We start from the raw sequence: 15,001 nt of genomic DNA on the forward strand, positions 1-15,001 counted from the left end.
GTGGACATCTAGGTTGCTTCTGTGTCCTGGCTGTTGTAGATAGTGCTGCTGTGATCCCTCGCCTGCCCTCAGGCCAGCTCTCCGCACCTTTAACCTGACCCCTGCAGCGCCCTCTCCCTCCAACTCTGTCCTCACTCTCTCTTCCCAAGTCATGGGTCTAACCCTGGAACTTTGCTCTTTAAAACTTGTGAATGTCAGTGGACATCTAGGTTGCTTCTGTGTCCTGGCTGTTGTAGATAGTGCTGCTGTGAACACTGGGGTACGTGTGTCTTTTTGAACTACGGTTTTCTCAGGGTGTCGCTAGGGAGAAGCTGCTGTGTCACACAGGGAGCCCAGCTTGGTGCTCTGTGATGACCTCGAGGGTGGCGGGAGAGAGGCTCAAAGGGGAGGTGATACATGTATACACGTGGCTGCTGTGCGTTGTGAGGCAGAAACCAGCACAACATTGTGAAGCAGTGTTCCTCCAATTAAAACAAATTTTTTAAATCCTCTGGATGCCTCCCCATTATATTTAGAATAAAATTCACACTCCCGTGTAAGGCATTTAAGGCAGTTTAGATTCTGGCCAAAGTCAACATTTCTGCCTCCCCAAGCTCATCTGCCACCCCTTCCCTCCCTCAGACGTCTCCTCCAGCCCCACCCCTGCCAGCAGCTCCCTGAGAACATCAACGGCTTCACTTCTGTAGGACATCTGTGCCAGGGCTGGGATGGGTGGGGAGTGCTCCTGACCTGCAGCGGGTGGCCCTCCGTCCTGTTTGTGTGACCAGGGGCAGGGATGAGGCAGGGAAGTTTGCCAGGCAGGCACTGGGTGGGGACACTGAAGAGCCTGGGTTTGGAGGTTTGATTCTGGGGTCCATCCCACAGGGGCTGTGAGATTCTGAGCAAATGAGTTTGTCAACTGCTGTGTCTTAGCTTCCTCCTTTGTGAAATGCGGTTAGTCGTAACTCACAGGGCAGCAAGAGCGTTTTAACTGCAGACCGTGATGTGGCTTCATACTGTACAGTCACGCTTCCCAGGGATGTGCCGAAACCTCCTCTCGGCTGTGCGGGAGGGTGCGGGAAGGGGATTCTCCTGCCCCAGCTTTTTAAAGATTATTTATTTTATTTTGGCTGTGCTGGATCTTCATTGCTGCGCACGGACTTTAGTTGCAGAGAGGCGGGGGTCACCATCTAGCTGCAGTGTGCAGACTTCTCACTGAAGCGTCTTCTTACTGCGGAGCACGGGCTGCAGCAGTTTCCACTCCCGTGCTCTGGAGCACAGGCCTGGTAGTTGTGGTGCTCAGCCTTAGTTGCTCTGAAGCATGTGGTATCTTCCCTGGTCAGGGCTCAAACCCATGTCTCCTGCATTGGCAGGTGGGCTCTTTACCACTGAGCCACCAGGGAAGCCCTCAAAATTATTCTCAAATTACAGTGTCTTTCTATCCTCATATCCATATGAGGTACTGGCTCCATCACCTGGCAGGACAGGGAGATTGGTTGTCTCTGTGCTCAGAAGACTCTGGTCGTTATCTTCTGCTTAGAGACAGACAGTGGTGGTTGAGCAAATGAGCTTGCAATCCAGGTTCCTCCGTCACAGGTCTGTGCCCTGGAGCCTGTTGCTGGCTCCCAGGTCACCACCATGAGGTGTGGGAGTCGGGCTGGATGTTGGTACAAGGTCTGCCAGCCCTCACATGCTGAAGCCTTGGCTCAGGCCCTGAACTCAAGCAAAGAGCCTGGCCAAGCATCTGACCCTTGGAGCCTCCAGTTCACACGCCCTTGGGTGACCAGATGCCCAGCCCTGCACTTCCAGATTCAGATGTGGTTCACATGTTGACTTTTCTCTAAAAATGCTTTTTCACAAACTTTACCTACGAGTCACAGAGCCTTAAAAGAGTTATATGAGAGAGTGAGTGGGTTATTGTTAGTCACTTAGTTGTGTCCGACTCTTTGCAACCCCATGGACTGTAGCCCACCAGGCTCCTCTCTCCATGGAATTCTCCAGGCAAGAACACTGGAATGGTAGCCATTGCCTACTCCAGGGGATCTTCCCAACCCTGGTAATTGAACCCGGGTTTCCTGCATTGCAGGCAGGTTCTTTACCATCTGAGACACCAGGGAAGCCCCACCCCAAACTGTTATAGTTGGCTCTTTATCAACAAACAGAGCAGACTTCAGGTCCCCATTCAGGGAAAAAAAAATCACAGAAACTCCTGCTCTGGAGCCTGCACAAACCCCGGCCCTGGCATGGACTGCCCCTCTGTCCCCTCCACGGATACGCTGGGTTACCAGACCCTGGGCAGCGTTGACCCGGAACACTAAGTCCATCAGCCCATCAGCCCATCAGCCCTTTTCACCAGGACCGGATTTGTTGTAAAACCTCGACACACTGGTAGTTATCATCACAGTTTAACTGTGTCCTATGTGGGTCAGTGGGCACGAGATGCTGTACTGACCTGTCCGTAAGCCAGGGGCAGAGGGCACGGTCCAGGCCTTTCCAGCTCTCACTTGTTATGATGTAAACACTCCAGGGGGAGACAGTGAAAGCAGCAGGGGCTTTTTTTCCCGGACGGGTGTGTGGAGGTTGTGAGAGAGGCGATGAGTAGGCGAAGGGAAGTACGAAGGCGAAGGGAGCAGTGTACGGACAGTCTGCCCGCCATGCCCCGAGAAGGAGGCTGGCAGGCACAGCAGCGCTTCTCTGGGAGCTGCACTGCGCCATTGAGTTCAGAGAGGCAGGTTCTTTGCCCCTGCTGGTCTGGGGTCTTAGTTAGGAAATGGAAGTGGGAGGGGGGATTCCGGGTAAGCCTTCAGAGAATTGCAGAGGAGGAGTAGGAGGGCAGGGGCAGCCGTCGAAAAGACAAGTAGTCCCAGGACCCCAGGCAGTGTGGAGGCCGGAGAGGGCGTGAAGAGGGTGAGCAGGAACTGACTTCTGTCCCTGGTCACCGCCCAAGCACCGCGTGAGTCCTGATTAATTTGGAGTGCTTTTTTTAAAAAAAACTTTTTTAAAAAGATTACATGATAAAGTAGGGGCTTCCCTGGTAGCTCAGTCGGTAAAGAATCACCTGCAATGCAGATGAGCCAGGTTTGATGACTCAAAATAATTTCGTTGACTGAGATAGTGAGTTTCAACCCCTGTCAGAGCCCTGCTTTTCTCCAGTCTCCTTGTCAGAGGTGAAGGCTGGCATGTGCTGGCTGTTGCTGGGAGAACTGTGTGGCCAGACATCAGGAGCCAAGAGAGAACAGAGAGCACGACCAGCCAGTGAGTGTGAAGAGAAGATCTGAGAGGGATAAAAGGACCCCTTCCTGCAGGAAAACTCCAGAAAGACATGGATTATGAGTACTCTCTGGAAGGAGAAGTTGGGAAGGGGGGATGAGACATGCAGACTTTGGGTGAAATGAGCCACACTGCCTGCCTCTGTGTGCCCAGCGACTGCTCGGTTCTCTGGACGAGAAACAGCACAGTTACACCTTGGATAAGCTAATATCAGAATAGCACCTGGTATGTAGTCGCTGCTGGCTGTTTGTTAAGTAAATAAGAAGTTCTGGTGACCAAAAGCATATGTCAGTGGGGTGGTTGGTCAGCTGGCAGATGTGTTTAGTACCAAACAGTGGGGCAAACGTCTCAGGAGAGTTCCAGCAGACTTAGGAGGGGGAATGTGTCCAACTGAGTGACCGGAACAGGCTTCCTGGAGGAGGCGATACCCAGGCGGGAGCTTGGTGGACTTGAAGGGATGATCCTGGAGTCATTGTCCAACCTCTCCTGGACCATGGCCACAGCCTCCCACCCACCTCCCCGCCTCCAGCCCCACTCACACTTACTCCCCACGCAATCTCCTCCAGAGTATACCCAGGGTTTAAACCTATAATGGACAAGAAAAAGGCCAGGAAGATCCCCTCAGTTGGCCCACCCTGTCCTTCAGCCCCTCTGCCAGCATTGCTGTCTTTTGTCCCCTTTCCTTGCCTTCTTCAGGTCCCATTTGCAGACAGTATCCCCAGCTCCCACCCATCGGTGTTACCCCGTGTCCACAGCACGTTGTGAAGTGTGGCGAGTTCCGGTTTTCGCCACGTATTTATTTTTGGCTGCGTTGGGTCTTTGTTGCTGCACACAGGCTTTCTCCAGTTGCGGCGAGTGGGGGCTGCTCTGTACTTGTGGCGTGCGGGCTGCTCATTGCGGAGCATGCGCTCTGGAGCACAGGCGCTGTAGTTGTGATGCAGGGGTTTAGTTGCCACGTGGCATGTGGGATCTTCCCGGACCAGGTATCAAACCTGTGTCCCCAGCATTGGCAGGCAGATTCTTAAGCATTGGACCACCAGGGAAGCCCAGAGCTCTTTAAAGAAACAATTTTCTCTTTACCATCTTAGTTTTTAAGCACAATCCCTGCCCATAGCAAACAAGGAATGGATGAATGAAGGAATGAATGAATGGGAGGGTGGAAGAAGGGAAGGAGGGGTGGGAAGTAGAAATGCTGGGCCCTGGCTCAGAGTAGAAGGTAGGGCTGGCTTACACATTTGGAAGCAATCTGAGCAACTGTGAGTGCTGGTTAAGAGTTGAACAGAGAATACTTGGGAAGGAAGAGAGAAAGGCTGAGGATTAGGAACAAGGGGAATTCCAGGTTTATGAGCAAGAGTCCGGCAGGGTCCTGGAGGTGGGGTGCCCACAGGGGGCTACATGGTCCCAGCTGAGCTGCAGGGGTGAAACAGCTGGAAGACAGGCAAGGCCCCGGATCTGCGGTCCAGCGGTTGGGCGGATGGATAGTGGTGTTCACATCGTGTCTGAGTCCGGGGTTAGCTGAAGAGACACGGGCAGAGGAGAATGGAGAATGGGGGCTGCAAGGAAGTGGCGAGGTTCTGGAGACATTTTTCTCTGAGCTGTGGGAGACCCAAGCATTTTACAGTGACGGGGAAAAGGTCAGCATCCAGGGAGAGTCTGAGAGGGCAGAGGGGACAAGGGGCGAGTCGAGGCGATGGAGCAGGTTCGCGGGGGCCAAGGGCAGGTCCGTGTGTGTGCAACCCTGGTGGGAGAAGAAGCTCACGGGGTGGTGGCTCTGTCTCTCACCCCTTCTTGTTGACCGGGGGTGGGAGAAAGGGACTCCACGTTGAACTGGAGGCCGAAGCCAAACCAGACAGAGTAAAATCCTAAACACACCCGATCAAGGGGTGGTGTCTGTCAGGCCACAAAGAATAAGGGCACTGTCCCGCCCTGGATGTCCCCGTGTGTGCTGTGGCATGGTGCAGCCTGTGCCTGCTGACGGGGGCACCCTGTGGACACGGGAAGCAGGAAGAAGCCAGTGGAGATGGGGATTCTGGCCGTTGGCTCTGTGGGTGGTGGGCAGATGCTCAGGGAGGCTGGCTCGTGGGCCTTGAGCTCAATGAACTTTCCAGACCCCCATGAGAAGCCACTTATTTAATCACTTGGTTTCCTTGAAAAAAACAAACTGGCTTCTTTTTTCTGTTGATGAAGGGAATAAATTCTCATAATAGGAAATAGAAAAATACAGAAGAGTTGAAAGGCAAGGGAAAGGGGAAACACAGTTTTACCACCCAAAGCAAGCACTGTGAACATGGAAGGAAATTCATCACAATGTTTTGTTTTAAAGGCATTTTTTTCCTCTTCTCTCCCAAACATCAAGGAAAATAGTCGTGGCTTATTCTTGGTGTCACAGAGTAATCTTCCCCACTGGGGAAGATTGTGCTTACAATTTTTAAAAGAAAAGAGAAGCATAGTGTTCCAAGCATATCGAGTATTGGGTAGTGTATACTGGTCCCAAGGGACAGGTCTGTCTTAGAGAAATCTTCTCTATCTAGGTACTGACTCTTATTTCATTCCCTAACATCCCATAGAAGGAAGGTTGCTTTTAAACGTGTGTATGGGAGCAGTTGCATTTGATTTTTCTGTGGCTCGGACAGGAGAGGCGTAATCTCTTTGAATCATCTTTAACTAAGACCCTGATGCTGGGAAAGATTGAAGGCAGGAGGAGAAGGAGGCGACAGAGGATGAGATGGTTGGATGGCATCGCCAATTCAATGGACATGAGTTTAAGCACACTCCAGGAGACTGTGAAGGACAGGGAAGCCTGGTGTGCTGCAGTCCATGGAGTCGCAAAGAGTCAGATATGACTTAGTGACTGAACATAACTGAGAAAACAAAGTCCCCAAAAGAAAAGGACCAGTGTCTCCAAGGAGGCTTGCAGACCCCCACCCACACACGCACCCCAGAGCCCCTGTGCAGTGTGCTGTGGGTGGGAGAAGTCACGCCAGGCTGGAGGTGGCCAGGATTGCTTTGTATGACCTGTGTCTTTATCCTCAGAGAAGGTAGCAGGGCCTGGAACCAACAGCCAGCCTGCGCTGCCCTGGGTCACCGTGGGGCGCCAGAAGCGCCGAGGACCTCTGGAGCAGCCCCCCAGCCAGGAAGACAAACCTGCGGCCCGGACCTTGAAGTCTGACACAGGAAGGCCTGCCAAGGTACCCGAGAAAACCCAGGTGCTTAGAGCGGACCCTCTGTCTCCCTGTGTATGCAGGGGAGCGCCCCAGGTGGGGGCTGGGGGCTGGGACCCCATGATGGCCCCATGTCCTGCATGGTCATTATAGCGACCGTTGCCTGTGATGACAGCTGATGTCTGCCCCGTGCATGTGCCAGGGGGCCAGGGCAGCAGAGGAGCCGTGGACCACTCAGGCAGTGCAGCCAGCCCTCTGTTCCCCAGCTCCTTGGCAACATAGCTCAGCATCTGGAGAAAGGGACCCGGGGTGAAAATAACTTCTCATTTGGATGCTAGGCAACCATGTCAGCAGCCCCATCTTGACTCATTTTGCAGTAAATGACCGAGCCCTGCATGTGCTGCTGCCCTGGCCGCCCACTGGGATCTGTACTCTTCACCAACATTCGTAGGGATGGACCCCGGGGGTCCCTTTTCACTCCAGACTGAAAACAGTTTTCTCCAACCCAAACAGTGGTGTTTAAAAGTAGGCTGAGACTCACAGCTTTTGGGTTCCCCCCAGTCAACATGGTAAAAATCCCAAATCATGTTGCAGCCATGTGGGGAAGTGAGCCTGAGCTTGCAGTTGACCTGTTTCTCTTCATCTTCACCAAAACTGCTGCTGTAGCAAAGCTTGGAAAACCTCCTGCAGGCTTAGGGAATTTATAAAACAAATAGTCACCAGTGATCCTGGCATCCACGGTCATCCGAAGTGTCCTAAAAGTCATAAAGCTATCTCTAAACATGGTTCCTTTCGCCTTTCCAGTGGAACCTGGCCCTCTGACCTGGCCAGGGCCAAGGACAGGTCAGGAGCCAGGAGCAGACCGTGAGCAAGTCCATCCTGGAGGCTGGATGGCAGCCAGTCGTGAACCAGAGCTCCCCAAGAAGGTGCCAGCAGTATGAGCCACGTGGGTGGAGAAGCCTTCGGGGCTCATCACCTGTGGTTGTGTTTGTCCCCGTCTGAATCTCAGGTGACGGGACCGCGTGTGTCTTTCTTGTGTCCTGACAGGAGCCCGTGAAGCAAGCTGACTTTGTCCGCAGCAAGTCTTTCCTGCTGGCCCCGGCCAAGCCTCCTGCGGACCAGAGGCAGGGGGCAAAGCTCCGCCTCCAGGAGGGGCTGCAAAGAGGAATCTCCTTGTCTCATCAGAATTTGGGTATGAAACCGGAAAATAGTGCTGAGCCCTTAGAAATGCATTTCCAGGTTTGGTCCTGCTTTGTTTTGTTCTGTTTTGTCTTTTCTGAATTGCTTGCTGCCACATTAATTTTTTAAAAAAATATTTATTTATTTTACTGCACCGAGTCTCGGTTGTGGCTCATGGAATCTTTGGTTGCGGCATGTGAGATCCAGTTCCCTGACCAGGAATTGAACCCAGGCCCCCTGCATTGAGAATGCAGAGTCTTGGCCACTGGACCACCAAGGAAGTCCTGCCACACTGATCATTTAATTAGTTTTTAATTATTATTATTTTTTACTTACAGAAGAGTGACTTTATTTCCCTGGTGGCTCAGTGATAAAGAATCCACCTGCTAAAGCAGGAGATGAAGGTTCGATCCCTGGGTCAGGATGATCCCCTGGAGGAGGAAATGGCAACCCACTCCAGTATTCTTGCCTGGGAAATCACATGGACAGAGGAGCCTGGCAGGCTGCAGTCCATGTGGTCTTGAAAAGAGTCATCATCTAAACAGCAGTAATAATTGCTTTATAATGTTGTATGTTGATTTTTTAAAAAACAGCTTTTATTGAGAGAATCATTTACACGGCCAAAAAAAAAAAAAAAATCTCACCCATTTTAAGCATACAATTCAGTGAGTATCTATTTATCAAGTTGTCCAACCATCACAGTCCAATTTTGGACCATTTCCTTCACCCTAAAGAGCTGTCCCATACCCATTCACAGTCATTCACCATGCTCCCTTCCAGCTTAAGCAACCACTAATCTGTTCTCTGTCTCTCTGTATAGTTGCCTTTTGGGGGGACCCTTCTTATAAATGGCATCATAAAATATGTGTTCTCTTGTTTCTGGCTTCTTTCGCTGAGCATAATGTTTCTAGATTCAACTTTCTTGTGGCATGTAACAGTATTTTTCAGTTTAGTTTTCATTTTGCTAAAATATACTTAACACAATTCACCATCTTAACCCTATCTTAAGTGTCCCTTTCAGGGGTGTTAAGAATATTTACACACAGAGTTCCTGCAGTTTTATCATGCAAGTTTCTCTCAATTCACCACATTGCTGGAACTGTAAATTATCCTATGCTGACATCTTCTTCACACATTTGCACGTTTTATGCTTGAGACCATGGTTAAGACATGTTTTTTAAAAGGCCTCCAAGAAGCTTAAGTGCAAATCCAAACTCTTTTCTCACGTTTCCGTTTGTTTTGTCTTCTCTCCAGCAGCCCAGTCGGCGGTGATGATGGAGAAAGAATTGCATCAGCTGAAGCGAGCCAGCTACAGCAGCACAGATCAGCCCTCCTGGATGGAGCTGGCCAGAAAGAAGTCGCAAGCCTGGAGTGACATGCCCCAAATTATAAAATAGGGCTAACAGTGCTCTGGTAAAGAATGTCTACTTCCTTGACGAGTCACTTCCTTTCAAACTGCCACTCAATCAAGGCAAACAAACTGTGAAACTGAAGAGTGATTTTATCATCAGATTTCGAGAGAGCGAGCTCAGGGAAGAGGAAGGAACCAGGCAAGCAAGTCAGACGGACGCACGGCCACAGGCCCCGGGCCAAAGACGCCCGGAGACAAGAACACCATTGAAAAGGGCCCGGGACGAGGTTCTGTGCCCACAGGTATGAATGTGAGTCTTTCAGAATCCCCCGGAGAGAGAGGGCTCAGGCAGCCAACGAAGAAAATGCAGATGAAGCGCAGATACAGAACTCAGGTGGCCTTCCAGGAGAACGTGCGCCCGCGCCTCCACCAGAGATCAGCTCGTGTCTCTGGGCCCCTGTCCTGCCTGCGGAGTCTGTCTTCTCCTTTCACGTTTACCGTTAGGCATGACATTCATGGTGAAACGCAGACGTCGTTTTTTCCAAGAGCAGCTATCACAGGGTCCGCTTACATGAAGGCAGCCACTCCACAGAGTGGAAGGAACACAGCGGGCTCCATCGATTCATAGACTCCTTCCAAAATCAGTTTTTAAACTTTTCCACTCGTCATCCATGTCCTTCACCATTGAACAATGCATTGCCTGTTGAATAAAAGGTTTCAGACCTGACACATGTGTAAGTGTGATTTTTACTCAGGCTGAGAGAGTGTCCTCCAGCAACTGAGTTAAATGCAATGTGTGGAATTTCGTTGAATAAGCGAGTTCATGGTCAAACCTCATGTTGAGTTGATTGGGGAGTTTGGGTTGTATGAGATTCTCCCCACCCCCAGTAAAACTTTGTTGTTCATTTTTGGAAGTCAGAAGCTACTGTAGATTTTTGGCTCTTTATACAACTATTTGATACAGTGCATTAAAAATATAAGATTTCCTTTAAAGTTGACATTTTTCAGCATCTCATTAATCTAACCTGTTTGTTTCTATTGAAAACTAGGTTATCAGTACATTAAGCAGGATGAATGTGCAGAAGCCAGCAGAGTAAAAGCATGTATTTGAAATCTCAGAATTATGTCTCAATTATATAACGCCTCTCTTTTTAAAAACCTTTCCAATTTGTTCCTGTGAACACGCCAATCTCCATGGGAATGTGTGTAACTGGGGACATTTAGCCTTCAGAATAAAAAAGATCTCATATATAGTATAATTTGATTTTATATACCCTAAGTTCTGCTCCTTTTATTGTATTTTTCCATCCTCATGAATGTTTTTCTGTTAGAACTACACTGCTTCGTTGGGTCTACTGTATTGAAAAAGTCCTGGAGTAGTTGTTTTTTTTCCCCAAATTGATCTATTAATTGCACTCTCTTAGAGAACACCAATGCAGAATTTGCTGGTGCACGTGCTCTAAGCAAGAACTCCCTTCATCCAGTCTTGCTCCAAAAGCTTGGACATGAATAGCTTTAACTAAGAAAAAACTGTGTTGGCTATTATTACTCAGCGCCATGGTTTCTCCTGTTAGCAGAACATTTCAGATGAACCATTTTGAGGCAATGGATTTCACTGTGAGATCAAAGGTATTTGGTTCCATTTTGTTCAAATACAGGTTGATACCCTCTCTGTGTTTCAAGACTGGCTTTTGTTCTCTCTGGCACCTGAGAAGTTAGGAGAGTATAGAGTTTTCAGACTCAGGGAATTCACTGGGGTTGGGAGTGGGGGGTGGTATTGCAGCTGCCACCTTTCCCTCGGCCCTGCATGGAGGTGGTAACCCTCTTCCCTAACAAGAGAAGTTGAGACAGAGACCAAAATTTAAGATGATATGGGCAGTCTAGAATGGCAGCAGAGATGCTAAAAGCCTGAAAGGAATTGTCAGCCTCGGTTTTCCTATCAATAAAGACAGCAGTTCCTGAGTCTCTCCTCTGTCCCAGGCACTGCTCTGAGTGCTTCTCAGATTATTGTTTGTAATCCTCTCCACAATCCTTCAGAGGTAAGAACCTATCTCCACTTTGCAGATAAGGAAACAAGAGGTACTTTATTGCGATAAAGGTTACCTGTCCAAGATCTCACAGCAGAGCGCCTGGAAGTAACCCCAGGCCCCATGCCTTTAACTACGACCCTTGAGTGGATCCCCATTTTTAAAAAGTAGTAGTGTGGAAGTGAGTATGTCCTCAGAGACGTAACACAAAAGGAGCACTAAATTTGCCTCGAGGGCTCTTGCGTAGCTAGAGGCTGGATTTTTGTGTCTTCCCAGAATTCACAGGTTAAATCTGAACGCCCAGTGCAGCGGTGTTAGGAGGTGGGGCTTTGGGGAGACGATTAGATCGTGAGGATGAAGCCCTTATGAATGGGATTAGTGCCCTCATAAAAGAGACCCCAGAGAGCTCCCTTGCCCCTTCTGCCATGTGAGGATACGGTGAGAAGATGGCTGTGTACATCCAAAAAGAGGGCTTTCACCAGGTGCTGAGTCTGCAGGCACCTGGATCTTGGACTTCCTGGCCTCCAGAACTATGAGAGACCAATTTCTGTTGTTCATAAGCCATTCATTCTGTTATAGCAGCCGAAACAGAGTAAGACATGTGTCCTGGGGATAAGGTACCTCATGATGCTCCCCCTGATGATCACCTTCACTCCCAGCCTTCAATTCCATAAAAGGACTGGAGAAAGTTTGAGGATTCTTTTGTATTTTGTAATCCTGATCACCTACACAGACAACAGGGTGTTTCCATTCATTCCTTCACTTCATTTAGTTCCCCACCTGTGTGTGGACGCTCTACCAGGGGACTAGGGGCAGCCTGATGAGCAAATGGACAACCTGCATTCTATTTATGGGAGGCACACTTCGTAAATAACCATGAAAATGAGGAAAACATGTAACAAGAGAATTGCATGCAATGGTGGGCCTGAAACAGAGGGACTTGGTTGTGGCCGAAAGTCTCCTGGAGATTGGGTGGTTAGGAAAGGGTTTGCCCAAGAGATATGTGTGTGCTCAGTCGCTTCAGTTGTGTCTGACTCTTTGCAACCCTATGGACTATAGCCTGCCAGGCTCCTCTGTCCATGGGATTCTCTAGTTAAGGATACTGGAGAGGGTTGCCATGACCTCCTCCAGGAGATCTTCCTGACCCAGGGATTGAACCCAAGTCTCTTGTGTCTCCTGTATTCTTTACCACTAGTGCCACCTGGGAAGCCCTTGCTCAAGAGATGACTTAATTATAGAAATGAGCCAGCCATGCAGAGATCTGGATCCACTGTTCTGTTCCAGAACACTGTATCTTGGCATGCTCAGGATGAGGGGAAGAAGGTGTGGACATCAAGAAGCAGGCCATATGAGGAGACAGATTTGTTCTGAGTGCTTTGGAAGTCAGTGAAGGTGAATGATGGAGGGGATGGGATTTATATTTGAAAACGATGGCTGTAATGGGAATGGTTTGTGTGGAGACACAGTGGCAGCAGGAGGCTGGAAGGCTGTTGCCGTGGCCCATGTGGGATCATGGTGGTCTAGAGTCATGGTAGAGGTGGAGAGAAGTGGGTGATTCAAAATGCTTTTAAAAGGGTAACATTTGTGTGCTGCTGGATATGATCTTGAAAAGGAAAGTGTGGAAATGACACCTACTTTTTTTGAGTGTTTGATGCTGGAATTTCAATTCTGTGTTATTTATGTGTTTATTTTTGCATATGCTGAGTCTTGGTTCCTACCCGCAGCTCTCTCTAGTTTCAGTGAGCAAGGGCCAGTCTTTCCTTGTAAGGCACAGGCTTCTTGTTGCAACGCTTCTCTTGTTCCAGAACACAGGCTCTAGGCACATGGGCTTCAGTACTTGGAGCACACGGGCTCAGGAGTTGTAGTGCATGGTCTTAGTTGCTCCAAAGCATGTGGAATCTTAGCTCCCCAACCAGGGATCGAACCATGTCCCCTGCATTGGCAGGCAGATTCTTAACCACTGGACCACCAGGTAAGTCCAATACCTACATTTTTTGTTTCAAGATGCTGATGAATCATATCATTTACAGAAATGGCAGGGAGGGGGCTGATATACCACCAAAAAGGAGTTCAGTTGTGGACATCTTAAAGTTGCGATTCCCATTACACCTGTAAGGGGGAATATAAAATAGAGTTACAAACTGAGACATCATCAGGATTAGACGGGCTAGGAATGCAAGGCGTGGAAGTACAGAAGAGTCCCTGGGCTGACCTGAGGATTGGCCAACACTTCTAGATCCTCAGAAAGAGGAGCGAGCAATGGAGACAGGGAGGGTCTGTGAAGGAGGAGGAGGCAAGAGAAGGAGGTGTTGGCAGGAGGGAGGCATAAGTTGTGTAGGGGAGTATCTTCCAAGAGATGGGGATGAGGGTGATCCCTGACCCCGGGAACATGGAGGTCATAGGTGACCTTTTCCACTTCAGTGGAACATTGAGAGCAGAAACACAGGTAGAGTGGGTCAAAGCCAACCAGGCTGTTGACACGGGAGCTACACTCAACTTTCAAGAACTATTGTTGTGAACGTGTGTGTGCGTGCTCAGTTGCTTTAGTCATGTCCAACTCTTTGTGACCCCATGGACCGCAGCCCACCAGGCTCCTCTGTCCATGCGATTTCCAAGGCAAGAATACTGGAGTGGGTTGCCATTTCCTCCTCCAGGGGAAGTTCCCAACCCAGGGATTGAACTCACATCTCCTGCATTGCAGGCAGATTCTTTACGGCTGAGTTATCAAGGAAGTGTGAATGGGAGCCAGGAAATGGCCATGACTAGAGGTGGGAGACCTGTGTGGCCAGCAGAGGGCTTGTGGTTAGTTGGTTACAAGGGACATACAGGACTGTGTTCATGCATGGAAGGAAGTGAACTTGCAGGAGAGAAGGAGAATTGCTGATCTTTGTGAAGCACACCTCACCTTCCAGGGCTTCCAACAGGATGTAACGCCTGCACGTGTGGGCTGCTCTTGTTCCGAGAGCCAGGAGCCCCCCATTTTGATCCAGCGGCCAGGGGAGGCCCCATTGTGATGGCAGTGCCCTAGTCACATCCTCCCCCACCTGCCCTGGGTCTACTGTTCCAGTTGAGTGCATTTTAGGGGGTTGTTGCTATCTTTTCGCAGAACTTAGCCCCTTGACAGTCTGCAGAAGGAATCCAGGCACACCTGGCATTCTTTGTCTTGGACAGACCTATTAAATATTTGGGGCCAGGATGGGGGTCTCCTGGAGGGGAAGCAGCCTCTCTACCTTCCTCATCCCATAGTCCACCCCCCCCCCCCAGGGGGACAGATTGCTCTTGATTTTTTTAAATTTAAGTTTACATTTTTTTCTAATTGGCTGCACCAGATATTTAGTTGTGACATGGGGGATCTAGTTCCCTGACCAAGGATCAAACCTGGGACCCTGCATTGGGATCACAGAATCTTATCCAGTGGACCATCAGGGAAGTCCCAGATTGCTCCTGATTATCTCAAGTGCAAAGGTCCATAGAGTCAAAACCATATTTTTTCCAGTAGTCATATATGGATGTGAGAGTTGGACCATAAAGAAGGCTGAGTGCTGAAGAATTGATGCTTTTGAACTGTGGTTCTGGAGAAAACTCTTGAAAGTCCCTTGGACAGCAAGGAGATCAAACCAGTCAATCTTAAAGGAAATCAACCCTGAATATTCATTGGAAGGACTGATGCTGAAGCTGAAGCTCCAAAACTTCGGCCACCTGATGAGAAAAGCCAACTCACTGGAAAAGACCTTGATGCTGGGAAAGACTGAGGGCAGGAGGAGAAGGGGCCAACAGAGGATGAGATGGTTGGATGGCATCACTGGTTCACTGGACATGAGTTTGAGCAACCTCCAGGAGACAGTGAAGGACAGGGAACCTGATGTGCTGCAGTCCATGGGATCGCAAAGAGTCAGACACGACTTTCGACTGAACAACAACAATCAGACCTGCCTTGGTCCCTCCAGTCACTCACCCTCCAAGCAGCTTAACAGAATTTCTCCAAAACAAATGGAGTCATCTTACTGAGGGCAATTTCAATGAATAAAATTTTC

The 15,001-nt window shown here is 49.5% G+C and overlaps 1 protein-coding gene and 1 non-coding gene across 10 annotated transcripts in view; one reads left to right on the forward strand and one right to left on the reverse strand.

Moving 5' to 3' along the window:
• The window catches only part of CRACDL (CRACD like), a 129,059-nt gene extending 119,392 nt beyond the window's left edge, over positions 1-9,667 (forward strand). For 5 of the 9 annotated variants that reach the window (XM_086328023.1, XM_086328027.1, XM_086328024.1 and 2 more), the window contains 3 exons: positions 6,283-6,455; positions 7,458-7,602; positions 8,844-9,667. In XM_086328023.1, coding sequence (XP_086184149.1) covers positions 6,283-6,455; positions 7,458-7,602; positions 8,844-8,986 — 461 coding nt within the window. In that variant the 3' untranslated portion in view covers positions 8,987-9,667. The remainder of the gene's footprint in view (positions 1-6,282; positions 6,456-7,457; positions 7,603-8,843) is intronic. The other 4 variants (XM_086328025.1, XM_086328022.1, XM_086328019.1 and 1 more) reach the window with 3 other exon arrangements.
• Positions 7,797-7,869, reverse strand: TRNAE-CUC (transfer RNA glutamic acid (anticodon CUC)). The gene has a single exon. It is a non-coding gene; the product is annotated as a tRNA-Glu (tRNA).
• Positions 9,668-15,001: the final 5,334 nt, after the last annotated feature.

Source organism: Bos grunniens, chromosome 11 (genome assembly GCF_055505025.1).
Source record: "Bos grunniens cultivar Pamir isolate PY7600 chromosome 11, Bosgru_T2T1.0, whole genome shotgun sequence".
Lineage (NCBI taxonomy): Eukaryota > Metazoa > Chordata > Mammalia > Artiodactyla > Bovidae > Bos > Bos grunniens.